At 32.9% G+C, this 13,458-nt stretch overlaps 1 protein-coding gene and 1 long non-coding RNA gene across 2 annotated transcripts; both read left to right on the plus strand.

The window, feature by feature from the left end:
• The first annotated feature begins 332 nt into the window (after positions 1 to 332).
• Positions 333 to 2,265, plus strand: LOC106421766. Its single transcript, XR_001284238.3, has 2 exons — positions 333 to 1,397; positions 1,546 to 2,265. It is a non-coding gene; the product is annotated as an uncharacterized LOC106421766 (long non-coding RNA).
• Positions 2,266 to 12,318: 10,053 nt separating this feature from the next.
• Positions 12,319 to 13,163, plus strand: LOC106421769 (auxin-responsive protein SAUR50-like). Its single transcript, XM_013862593.3, has one exon. It carries the CDS (start codon positions 12,545 to 12,547, stop codon positions 12,866 to 12,868), a length of 324 nt encoding a protein of 107 aa, XP_013718047.2. The 5' UTR covers positions 12,319 to 12,544; the 3' UTR covers positions 12,869 to 13,163.
• The last annotated feature ends 295 nt before the right edge of the window (positions 13,164 to 13,458 follow it).

Here is a 13,458-nt window from a genome sequence, read left to right on the forward strand (position 1 = left end):
ACATGGTTTTAACATATTATTTACAACGACTTTATGACGAAATTAGGTAAGTTAAAGCACATTTAATACATGTTTTCACCTAAATATAACGGTAACATGCTTCGTTGTAATGTCGATGTAATGATTACGACGTATTTCTCATTCCACGTACATTCGTCGTAAAATTACAAGGAGTTTACGACGAAATCAGTTCGTCATAAATTTACATGGCGTTTACGACGAAAGTTAGATTCCTCGTAATTTCGTTGTAAAGCCCATGTAAATTTACGACGAAATATTTTCGTCGTAAATGTTCGTTGTTATGGGCACGTTTTCTTGTAGTGGCATGAACTTTAAACAAAAATATATATTACTCCATCCGTTTCACAAAGATAGATTTTCTATCGCTTTCGCACATGTTAAGAAAACACATTAAATCACTATATTAAATATATCGTTTTCTACAATTTTCAATTGTCAAAAACTTTTAACCAATAGTAATTCAATAAAATCAATTAATTTTCTTGAAGTTTACAATTTTTTCATAAAAAACACAAAATATATATCCTTATGAAACAAACTTCTTTTCTAAAACATCTATTTTTTTTTAAACGGATGGAGTATTATTTTCAGCAACTAAAGATCAAATATCATTAGAGGACCTTAAACAGAAAGCCCTGAAAGTTTAGGTGAATATATACGCAAAACTTGGCTAAACTATCTGCCAACTCATTTAAAGAACAACAGCAATAGGAAAAACAATAAAAAGAAAGAAAAAAGAGGAAAGTGAAGAGATGTCCGAGATAACTCCTTGAAGTTCAATCGATCCACCATTCGCGTTGATAGCTCTCACGAGCTCTTGAGCATCTTAACGAAACCAGATCTTAGTGTAGCCAAGGGTTGAGGCATGGATCAAAGCCTCTCTAATTGCAAATTCCGACATGCAAACGAACCCTTATAAGAATATTTAGCGCAACTTTAGAATATACATATATACGAGTATGAGTATACAACTGATGTTTCAGTAACATACATCATGGATATTTGATCTTTATATAAATATTTGATGAACGAAAGAACCTTAATCCAACAATTATCTAGAGATATGTGAGAGAATATTCTCTTTTTTCTCTCTTTCCCGAAAAAACGTTTTTTGTCGAAAATCTATTGATCTGCATTTAGTGGCTGGCAGTGGTTCTCTTACCGTCGGTCGCCACCCTTCATTGTTCTCATGTCTGTTATTCAAACATGTTTTGTTCCAGTTTTACCACTCCCTCTTTCCTCTTCATCTTTAGTTTTGTGTTGGATTGCGGTCGGATCCAGTAAATCAAATCAGATGTTAGATGTGTAACACAATCTTTTTGGAGTGACAGCAAATTCGTGGTTATTCGACTGCCTGCAAGAAGCACCTTTTGCAGGTAAATCTAGATTTCAACTTTGCTAGATCTGGGTCAGATCTATCGTGAAAGGTTTGCCAAAGTCGTTGTGCATCGTTGCCGTAGCTTCTCTGGCCAATTAACTGACTCCTCTGTTTTTCCTCTGTTTCCTTTGTCTATGCTCTATAAGAATTTTTCCGTTTAGATTCTACGATCTGAGACAAAAAGCGACGTTGAGGACATTGCCGAGGACTTCCTTTTCGTTCTGATTTCACAACAGCTACCATGGCCTTTTGTTTGATTACATATCTATTATAGTGCTTTGGCTTGTTAAAGGGTTTTATGTTGTTTCCATGCATTTCTTCTTCACTACAGATCTGGATCCTTTCACCCCTAGTGAATGTTGATGGGAGTCTCAGTCTCTTCAGTTTCTAATATTCCTAGAAGAGTGGTGGCTACCACCGTTTCTTGCCATTTCAACGTTCTGAAACCGGAATCTTTTTGTGCTTTGCTCGCGAGAAGAGACCGAGTCGAGCCATTAACCCTCTGCTTACTTCTGCTAGTTTCACATTGAAGCATTCGACCGCTGGCCTCTTCTCGTTAAATAGGGATTCACTGGAAACAGCTTTTGGAGTGTACATCGTTTAGAGTTGACTTTACTGGGTGATGGCTGGACTAAGACCTTGTCAACTCTGCTCTGCTTGTCATTCTTTCGAAGTCACCTTCAGAAAAATCTACGGTTCTTCGGATTGTTCTTCGGCCGTTATTTCTATTATTATCCTTGCTATTGTTATAGGTTCCTGCAATCAATCTAAGCATCAATGTACTGGAACCCAATGGCTTTCCACAATCTACGGTTCCTCCGATTGTTCTTCGGCTGTTATTTCTATTATGATCCTTGCTATTGTTATAGGTTCTTGCAATCAATCTAAGCATGAATGTACTGGAACCCAATGGCTTTCCACGAAATCATGATTTATTAGCAAAGTTTAAATCAAAAAAATTGGGGAATTAATTAAACCTTTCAGTTGTAGAGAGTCTTTATCCATTTTTGGGGATTTTTTAAGACTTCTACTTCCATAAGCTTTATTTTTAGATGCATTACGATTTGATCTTTAAAAGATTAATTGTATCACATGTGTCATTATTTTGGTAATAATTAATTCACATACTTATAAAAAGAGAATCAATGTTTCGAATTATATCTGACAACAATAATATTGGATTTTCTAATTTTAAATTATTATTATTAGCTGGCAGTTAACATGATTATTAGTCGTGATTCTGTGGTATATTTTTTGATATATAGTCGGTGAATGCAACATGTTGCAAATATTTGAATTTTATATAAACATATGCAAAATTGCGGCAAGCATCAAGCTCAATTTAGTAAAACTCATTATCTTGCTTTTAGTTTACATCATCGAATTAACCGACGTTTTTTTTTTTATTTTGCTAAAATTTGGAATTAACCGACGTTAGAGACATAAAACCGTTGATACTCTATAAAGAAAAACCAATAGGGCCAAAAACTGCGCAGTTGAAAACGATATTGCGTTTGAATGTTTAGTGTTTGATAGAATTCATTAGATAAACACTCAAACGCAGTGGTAACGTTTCATCTATTTATCAATAATGCTAACAACCTTTCTAATTATTTTGACGTTCGTTTGTCAATGGTAAGCGGGAGATGATCATAAATGCAAAATTACACTCGATATACTTTGTGTAGTTTTTTTTTTTGGTCAAAACTATGTGTATTTTTCTAAAATAAAAATCATATATTTATGAAAGTAATAAGATATACTTGGCGATTTTTATTAGATTTTTACCTCCTAAAATCAGGATTTGAAATATTTTGTTTAAGCTTTTTAAAGGTATCTATGACAAAAATTTGTCTCACTAAAAAGAATAAAATGGGCGAAAGAGTAACATAGTGTTCTAGTTGTTCATGTGCTCAAATTGACCCTGATGTCACCTACGAAGAACGACAACATTCACTATGCAAAATAAACCATTCAGTTGATTTGATTTACTAACCAACTGAAATTTCAGAAAAATAAACAAAAATATAACAATCTATCTTATTTAAAACTTTATGGGCCATATGCTAGGCTCATGGGCATCTTGTTTCAATCACGTATTATCCATCATGTGACACAGAACATGCAAAGCGAACAAATAAAATGCATGACTACGTATCTCTACGGCTAATTATTAATTTTTCTTCTACATCTTTCTCCTATCCTTTGGATCTTCGTTTTAAAATTTTGTGATATCTTTGCTGTGATCTTAATTAAGATTTAAGTTACTGTACCGGACCTTGTTTAGCTTAACAACATAGACCATATACCTAACTCCCCAAACGTTCGTAAAGGTGTACAGATGCTGCCACAGCCTTTTTTTTTTTTTTTTTTTTTGAAAAGGGTTAAATCCGGATCTATTAAAGACACAGACCTAATCTCCGGATGGGAGGTGCAACCCACGGATGGATCCTCTCCCGGGTATTCAAATGGACCGTAAACATAGGCTCATATCCGCGTGGCAACACGTGGAGCTAATAATTTCGCACTAGAGGGGAGTCGATCCTTGGTCTAGACCAACAGGGCAACTCCTCCACTAGTGGAAACCACTGCACCACCACATGTGGTTTGCTGCCACAGCCTTTATATCAAGTTATCAACCACATAAAATTCTTTGGCAGGTAATTTATATAAAATGATGAGAGATTGTAACGTATTACAATAGTGTTAAGATCAGTCTAGGATACTTCCTTGAAAGACGGACCACCAACCGCATAAACTTAAATATAGAATGCAATGTTGATAGGTTTATATCAACCACATGTCTTCAACTGTTTAAAACTACCTACTTAAAGCCATAGCCTTAACTTTAATAAGTTGTTACTTTTTTCTAATCCATTCGATAAATAAATAATAACAAATGAAGTTTGTGTATTCCGATCTATTTATGGGAAAATTGCAACAAGATATTGTTAATTTTCTCGTTTTGTATAATACATTAAAAATAATTGATCAAATATCTAATACATTTTTCTATACAAAAAGGTTGACGGTACCAGTTATTAAAATGTTTAAGTGTTTAAATAATAATTAAGAGTCGATTAAGACAAAGGTGATTAGGACCTTAGAGAGTGAGACATAGGTGGCTCCTAACGGTATGGCCCGTAGCTCCCAAGACAGTGCATATATATGGGATTGTCTAAGACAAAACCATGTTTTGCTTTAATAATATAAATCAACTTTAGCTTATGACTATCTAACTTACGAAGTTGGCACAACCAATCTCGTCGATTATGGAAAATATATTCGGAGAAAAGTAAATATATTCGGAGAAAAGTTCTTTCTTTCACTTAAATGCCGTATAGGTAGGTAAAGTGATATTTTAGTTGAAATGTATTCTTTCTAACCAAATAAGCTAACTTTTGAAGACTAAAATAGCTAACTGACATCTTGAGTCCACCCCGAATAAGCTTGTGTGATTGAGGCACAAAATTTAATTATATTTAGACGCAGGGTCGGCTTAACATTGTTATGGGTTTTAGGGCCAAAAAAATTTTTTTTTACCTTCTAAAATTTATATTCAGATAATATTTAAAATATTTTTAAAATTTAATCAGTAATATTTTGTATATTTTGTGATGAAAATAAAAGTATATGCATATCAAATATTTTGGGCCTTTTTTAATTTTATTTATTATATTTATAATTTTTTTATATAAAAATATAGATTTTTTAAAAAAATTAAATATCTTAACTATTAATATACGGGGGATACAGGCTTGGGTCCGGGACAGTCGCACCGCTTGTCCCCCTCCTCACGTACTGTAGTATCTTAGTATCAGCAACTTGAAGATAACAGTATATATATTCCATTTTTTATATCTTTCAGTTAAAGATTGTATATACGGGAAAACGAGTAGAAAAGTGTCATGTATATGTAAGAATAACGATCTACAAGATTTTATTTTATTTTAATAGGTTTCTTAGTATTCACAATATAATATTACGTATATTTTCTCTTTTTGGGTCAAGATAACATTACCTTAAGTTTATATTAAAAATATATCAACTAAATATTGTCAAGCTCTTTAATACTTCAATTTTTTTCCAGGACTTGAAAATCACGCATATACCAAGGACACATAACCAGATTGCACAAGTTAGCTAAGACTGTTCGAGCTTTTCGTAAGAATCTAGTTTTCATTTGTTTTTCTCAAACTTGACTAACAGAATAGTTTTTTATGTTAAAAGAATTAATTGTTTTCTGAAATTGAAAATTAATTTATTTTCATTCAAAATTAAGTTTTCTAAACTTATAAATTTATCCAAACTTAGTTATATTTATTCCTAAAATTTTAAATTAAATGATAATTTTAAAATTTTAAAATGTATTTTGAAACTTATTGTTATTAATTAAAATAATCATAGTTTGAGCATTAAATGAGAATAAATTTTAAAATTTTAGTTTATTAAAATGAAAAATGATTATTTTAGTTTATTAAAATGAAAAATGATTATGTAAGTACCAAAGAATTTAACGCAGTTCAGTTAGAGCATTTTTATGGATTTTTTTCTAAAAATAATTCAAGGTTTGTGACTATATCTTCCAATGGCTAAAAAGAAGACTATATCTTCCAATATTTACTAAATTTTCTAAATCGTACCATTTATCAATTATTATGAAGTGTAACCTAATATTTCGTTGACTACGAACAAAAAACCTATGAAAGTTTATAGATTTGTATGCATCATTTATTTACTGGTTTTTCGTTTTCTTATAATCGAAACTATGATCCAGATCGTGTCACTTATAATTGAGCAGTGAAAACTCACTAAAGAAAAGAAAACCAAGTGGCAGGACGGGCCTGTGGTGGCAACCACCATCCGGGTTCGATTCCCTCTACATGCGGAAACTATCCTGTCTCTTCTGGACACCAAAGCGGTAATGGATTCGATCCAGCCCAGGTAAAGTCCTCCCGGGTGAAGTGGACCGCTGCCTGACCGGACCCAGGGGAATGACCCGCGAAGCGGGGAAACCCTGGATTATCAAAAAAAAAAAAAAAAAAAAAAAACCAAATTTCAGCTCATTGTGGAAAAGAGTATTTCCATCCGTTTATCCAACGTCGGTAGCATAATTGTACTTTATAGCCAATCCGGCCGTGATATGAGTGTACTAGCTCTATTAAATTTAGACCAATTTTAATCTTTTTTTTTTTGTCCTAAATAGTTTGTAAATACCAAGACGCGTTAGTCAAAGTATTTTACAAGGTTTTGATTCATATAAAATAAAATGCAGTATAAAAAGTAGAAGGCTGAGACCGCTGGGTGACTAACTGCAACCTACCGTTGGAAAAGAAAAGCGATCAGAAAAAAATTTATAATTTTATCAACAACCAAAAAATAATAAATGGGCAAGGAAATAAATATTACAATGAAAGGAGGCACATGGGTGTCTGCATAGAGAAGGAAAAGGAAATTTGTCTGAAAGTGTCACAGGTACCACTCTTTCGAATTACATTTGATAACAATCCAAATGCTCTTCTTCTACTTTATTTGTACTCTCCAGTACATTACTCATTCCAAAGTCCGTGATTTACGCTCTTCGATGACACCTCTCAAGACAGAGAGAGAGAGAGAAGACATGTGTGCATTATTTTTTTCTTCTGCCATTCACATTTTCAGCATTCGAAGATACAGTATCTTCTAATACTAAGAACTATATAATTAACGCAAAATTTACATTTTTGTAGGAGACTCCTTTTCATATTAGTATTCACTACAAGAAGACAGAACTTTAACGACTACAGTATTATTAGCTTTTTGGTCGTAATATAGGCTTTACGACCAAAAAACTTCGAAAAAAATTGGTCGTTAGAAGCTGGTCGTAAATAATTATTCAAGGCATGTTGGTCGTAAAGTTACGACTAAAGACTTTAGTCGTAAAGCAGACATAAATGTACGACTAAGTAAATTGGTCGTAAATTCAACGTAAAAGTATTAGTCGTACATGTGACGCACATTTACGTCTCGCAAATTAGATGTACATAGGTCGTAAACTTACGACCAATTTGCTTCTATGGCGATGTTTATTTGTCGTAATATAACGACTACTTTACATCGACGTTAGATGTTCATTGATCGTAATGTAACCCTTTTATTTATTTATTTTAGAATTTTGTATTTGATTACGAATTTAATATATTAATTAAAATCAAATATTTAAATTTATTTTGATTTTAATTTTTATAATTTGATAAAATTAAAAGAAAATATCTAAAATTCAGAAACATAATAGTATCCATAATACTAATTAACTAAAACCGAAAAAACTAAGTGTTAAGGTTTATTTCGTCGAAGAAGCCGGAGCTATGCTCATCCGCACGTCGCTCTAAATCTGCCTGCTCTGCCGGAGTGGGCTCGGGGACAAAGCTCGGACATGGAGACTGCCACCTAGAGGCAAGAGCCGGGTTGATATTTGGGGTTGTCTCTATCATCAAATTGAACATATTTGCCATAAATGCAAATTTGTCCATGTGGTCAGCTATGACTTCTTTGGCCGCAGTCAAATCCCTACGGAGAGAAGTTTCTTCTTCCATTATTGCAGCGTGTTCAGCTCTTGCCCTCGGGACATCGTTGACAGATCCGATCCCGATAATACGTCTCTTTTTTTTCGGGGCAACCTTCAATTAATAAATAGATATTTAATTAGTAAATATGTAAAACTAACTTAAAGAATAAAAAATGTAAATAAACATATATATTTAAGAGATCAAATTTTTAACCTGCTCAAAAAATTTGTCTTGTTCGACGGTGGACAGCTGGACCGGTGCACCTTCCGGATTTTGTTGCGACAACTGAGTCTGTAACTCCTAGATGCGAGTCTCAACAGTGTTGTAGATCCTCTCTGCTCGAGGATGCGAGAAGGTACCATCAGAATGCTGGTGTGTCGTCTTGTAAATTCGGGGCAGAGATGGTGGTGCTCCTTCTTGGGCAGCCTGTATAAAAAAAATTAAATTAAACTCACGCATTAAATAAATAGTCAATTAATATATATTTAATAAAAATTAAGAAAGATCGAAGACTTACAATTTGTAGTGCCCTCCCAGTGTGTGGAATCTGTCCGGAAGTATGAGGTACTGGCAGGTTACCATCATCATCGCGGGTCAACCGAGCCGTAGAGCAAGTGAGAGACCTCTGAACTGACTTCGGCAAATTCCAATAAGCCTTCAACCCTTTCCAAACGTCATTGCTGAGGTATGCTTATTTTGCGTCGTCCCCCAAAACCCTCCACTTCTCCTTCCAATCACCAACAATGTTCTTTAGGCGAGCCATCGCCTTTTTGTAGAACTCTTCCTTCACCTTTTCGTTGACAGCAATGAACCAATTCCATTTTCGCTACAATAAAAAAAAATTAAATTAAATAAATAATTATTTAAAATAAACAATAAAAATGATATTTAAAACTAACCGCGAAGCACTTGAACCAAGTCCTCCGAACGTGGTCAGGTGTAAAAGACCAGTTCGGATGCGCTTCCCAGAAGTTTGTCCTGATGATATCTCCAACGCTCTGTCCCACACAATTGTCCGTCAAAAACCAATATTTAGAGCAATTGTATAATATGTATATTTAAATGCAATTAAAACTTTAATAAATTAAAAATTACCAGTAAATGTGGGGTGGTCGATCTGGGTTGATGATTCGTAAACCTTCTCGTCTCGGCATCTGGAGAAGTCCACGTCCTTTCGGTTTATATCGTGGCTTCTTGCAAAATTTACACTCTAACAATTCTGCATTTTCTCCTCAGTATATCATACAGTTGTCTATACACACATCAATCATCTCCGAAGGTAAACCAAGGCTATGAGCCAGTTTCTGAATCTCATAATAAGATTCATCACATTGATTATCTTCAGGCAAATACTCTTTAAACAACTCAGCCCATGCATCCATACAAACTTCAAGTAAGTTATGATCAGTTTTGATATTCATCATCCTAGCTGTCAATGATAATTTAGAAAGACCTTCTCTACAACCTTCATAAATTGGCTCATTAGCTGTTGCTAGCATCTCATGAAATCTTTTTGCATCCAAATTAGGCCCCTCTACATTTTCTACCTCCTCTATTACTGATCTTGTTTCACGAAATGCATCTGTAACCATATCATGCATCCTATCATGATCTACCATATGATCCTCTTGAAGGTTACAACTTTCAGAAGGTAAATGTGGTTCTTCTTTGTTACGAACATTTTCAACCTGATTACTACTACTAGCTTCATTCCTATTATCAGCTTCTCAGTGGTTAAACCAGATATAGTAATGTGGAGTAAATCCTCTATTTACTATATGTTTCCAAACCGTTTCACTAGCAGCAAACTTGGTATTGTTGCATTTACGACAGAGACAAAACATTTTACTCGTTTCTAGTGTGAGAGACGTATGTCCGGCGTGGTACATGAACATCTCTGCTCCGTTGAGAAATTCTTCTGTTACTCTTCCGCTTGAATCTTTATGCGCATACATCCAACTCCGAAGCTCATAGATATTTCTAGACATTTTTTTTTTTACTCTTTCTCATTTTTTTTTTGTGCATCTTAAGAATGAGGGAGAAGATCAGGGAAATTTCGATTTTGGTAGGTTTACAACGAATTTACGTTTAATAATAATGTAACCACCAATGTGCAATTGCATTTCTCTTTAATTGGTCGTTAATCAGATGGTACAGCGTCGATGTTTCTTAGTCGTATATTTACGACCACTTTACGACTACATGAAATTGTAGTCGTAAACGAGAAGTTAATTTACGACTAATTTACGACGAGAACTATTAGTAGCAAAATTACGTCTAAGTTACGACGAACATTCAGGTAGTCGTAACTTAGTCGTAAAGTCGAAGGTAATTTACGACTACAAATTTGTAGTCGTAAATCGTATTCGTTACTCCCACGTTTTTTTGTAGTGATTCCTCTTCAGGAAATTAGCCCAAAATATACCTAATATATAGAATGTGTATTCACGATCGTATAGTCAGTAATACAATATGTACATTGTATTGGTATATAGAGTAGAACCTCTATAAATTAGTAATATTGGAACTTTGAAATTTTATTAATTTATAGAGATATTAATTTACAAAAAAAAATTTATTTAGATTTTTTATTTTAAGATATATTTAAATCTAAGATTAAAAAAATTGATTTCAGTGTATAGACATTAATTATAATTTTTTGAAATTCGACATTCATATTAATTTTATCATATTATTGTTGTATATAATATATATTTCATAGAACTTAAATGTAGTTTTAGATATAATATAACTAAATCTCATCAAAATATATGAAGTGTTAATAAAATATAAAGATAATTCCATTGTGAATATAAAACAAAACAATATAATAATAGGTTCTTACTTATATAAAATATGTATACATATAAATTATTAATTTATAATTTTAGTGGGACCATATATTTACATATAATTTTCTAAAAATTTATTATCTTATTATTTTATCGATTTGTGTCAAATTTTAAACCGGTCCAAGTTGAGACTGGCGAAATTTATTAATTTATAGAGATTATTAATTTATAGAGGTTCTAATGTGTATAAGATGGTTAACTATGACAACTCTTAACAGTTTCTAACTGTTTAACAACTATATAATAGTATATAATAGTTTTGAAGACTACAATCTTCTTAGCTTATTTCTAACAAAAACAGAGTTTATAGACACAGCTTAATCCTGCTATAATCTGATAGAGTGAAAAATTATCATAAATGCCAACAATATACATGTGTTGCAAATGATATCCTGTAGACTACGTTATATTTTTTCGAAATGTGAAAATTTAAATTTACTATGCTACATACATATCATACATATTACATGGTTATTCTAATACATACTGTCCTGGTTCTTTAGTAAAAATATTTTCCAACTTTAGTATGTTTATTCCCAAGAACAACCTTCCAGACTCATTTGCTTTCCCCAAAGAAAATTTGATATATGCATATCTACCATCCATATAGGCATATATATCAAATTTTGATGTGTCATAATAAGATAAAACTAATAGTGGTGAGATTCACCTAGCCATTCGAAGATGTAAGTGCAATTGAGCTAGAGTTCCATTGGCCACTGCAAGTCTGCAACTAACATGACACAATTCATATCTCAGAAGGTATATGGTCAAACTTCCGAATTTTTTTTTTTTTTTTTGCTAAACTTGTCAAAATTATACTCTCTCCGTTTCTAAATGTAAGTAGTTTGTTTGTTTCACAATATAAGTAGTTTACATATTTCAATGCATCTTTTTCATTTATTGGATATTGTGTGACCAATGAAATAATGTTAGGTTTTTAATAATTGGTTGAGTTAATTGATCTAATGATATATTCTTTTAAATAACAATTTTCTAAATATTCGTGCTTTTAAGCAAAACTACTTACAATTAGAAACGGATGAAGTATTTCTTACTTATTAATATTTAATTTAATTAAAGTGATGCAAATATTTGATATTTACTAATGGTAGACACTAGCTATACTAAAATATATCTGGTCATTTTACTGGAATATACAGTTTTAGCCAATATATATAGAAATATAGAAGGGTGGTTATCACGTTTAGGCATAGCTTATGGTATTGAGTTTATATAAAAAATATAAATGACTCTTTTTCTTGCCGATTGTTTTATAAGTAGTCACGCATACGTGTTTGAACTTAATATTTTAACCCCAAAAAGGAAGTAGCGCCGGTCTTTAGATTTATGACAGCAAACATTTTAAATTAAAATTTAATAAATTTGTTAATAATTTATAAATAATTAAAATTTAGAAAATAATAAGTGTTATTAGGCTTTGGCTAAAACTGGCCATGAAGAGATCAAAAGGGGCCACAATGTCACAAAGAGGACCAACAATGAAATTAAATCCTCAGCTGGCCTTTGCCATTTTGGCTCCCACCTTCTCCTTCCACATATGCACATGTCGTCATGTCCGTCTCTCTCTAGCCGCACAAATATGTACAGACATTTAGACAACCAAATCTTTATTTATAAATATATACTCCTCAATAACCACCCATCTCCTTCTACATAACTCTCTCTCTCTCTCCTTCCATACAAAACCAAAAGCTTTTCTCTCTCAAGAACACAAACCCCAAATGGCTATAATGAAGAAATCTTTAAAACTCACTCAAACAGCAATGCTGAAGCAGATTCTTAAGAGATGCTCGAGCTTAGGAAAGAAGAACGGAGGAGGGTACGACGACGATTACCTCCCGCTCGATGTTCCAAAGGGACACTTTCCTGTCTATGTCGGAGAGAACAGAAGCAGATACATTGTCCCAGTCTCCTTCTTGACTCACCCTGAGTTCCAGTTTCTCTTAAGACGAGCTGAGGAAGAGTTTGGATTCGACCACGACATGGGTCTCACCATTCCTTGTGATGAAGTCGTTTTTCAAAGCCTAACCTCCATGATTAGATGAGGTTTAAGCTAAATCGTTTGAAGAAGAAGCAGAAGGAGATGGTTGAAGAAGAAGTAGAAGCTTCTCTTTACAAAAAATAGCATCTCTTCGCTTTTCTAAAACGTTTTTATTTTCCTTCTATTTTATGCCCATCTAGGGTTTTTTCACGAGTTAACTAATTTACTCGTCTAACAAGAAACAAGCCCGTATGAGATAGATATTCTATGGGTTTAGATCTGTAAAAAAGTTGTAATGTTTTCCTCGCAGATCTTGATTCTGTGAGAGAAGTTGAGTAATGCCAGAAAGTATTCCTTTATTTGTTTAATATTTCCTTATTTTTGTTGATTCTTGTGCTACTTATTGTTGTTGTCATTGTTTGCCCAAAAAAAAACTTGTTGTCATTTACCTCCTACAGAAAAATATAGATAGGTCTTACTACAGATAAGTTGTACATTCTAAGCATTAAACATAAAATATGGTGTTTAACTTTGTACTAAAGTTTGTTATGACTTTTTTTGTAACATAAGTTTGTTATGACTTACGAACGTTAATTAAAAAGAAAATTGAGGCCGAAGTTCATGTGATAGCTAAATAACCAGGGTTCTTAATAA

This window comes from Brassica napus, chromosome C3, assembly GCF_020379485.1.
Source record: "Brassica napus cultivar Da-Ae chromosome C3, Da-Ae, whole genome shotgun sequence".
Taxonomy (NCBI): Eukaryota; Viridiplantae; Streptophyta; class Magnoliopsida; order Brassicales; family Brassicaceae; genus Brassica; species Brassica napus.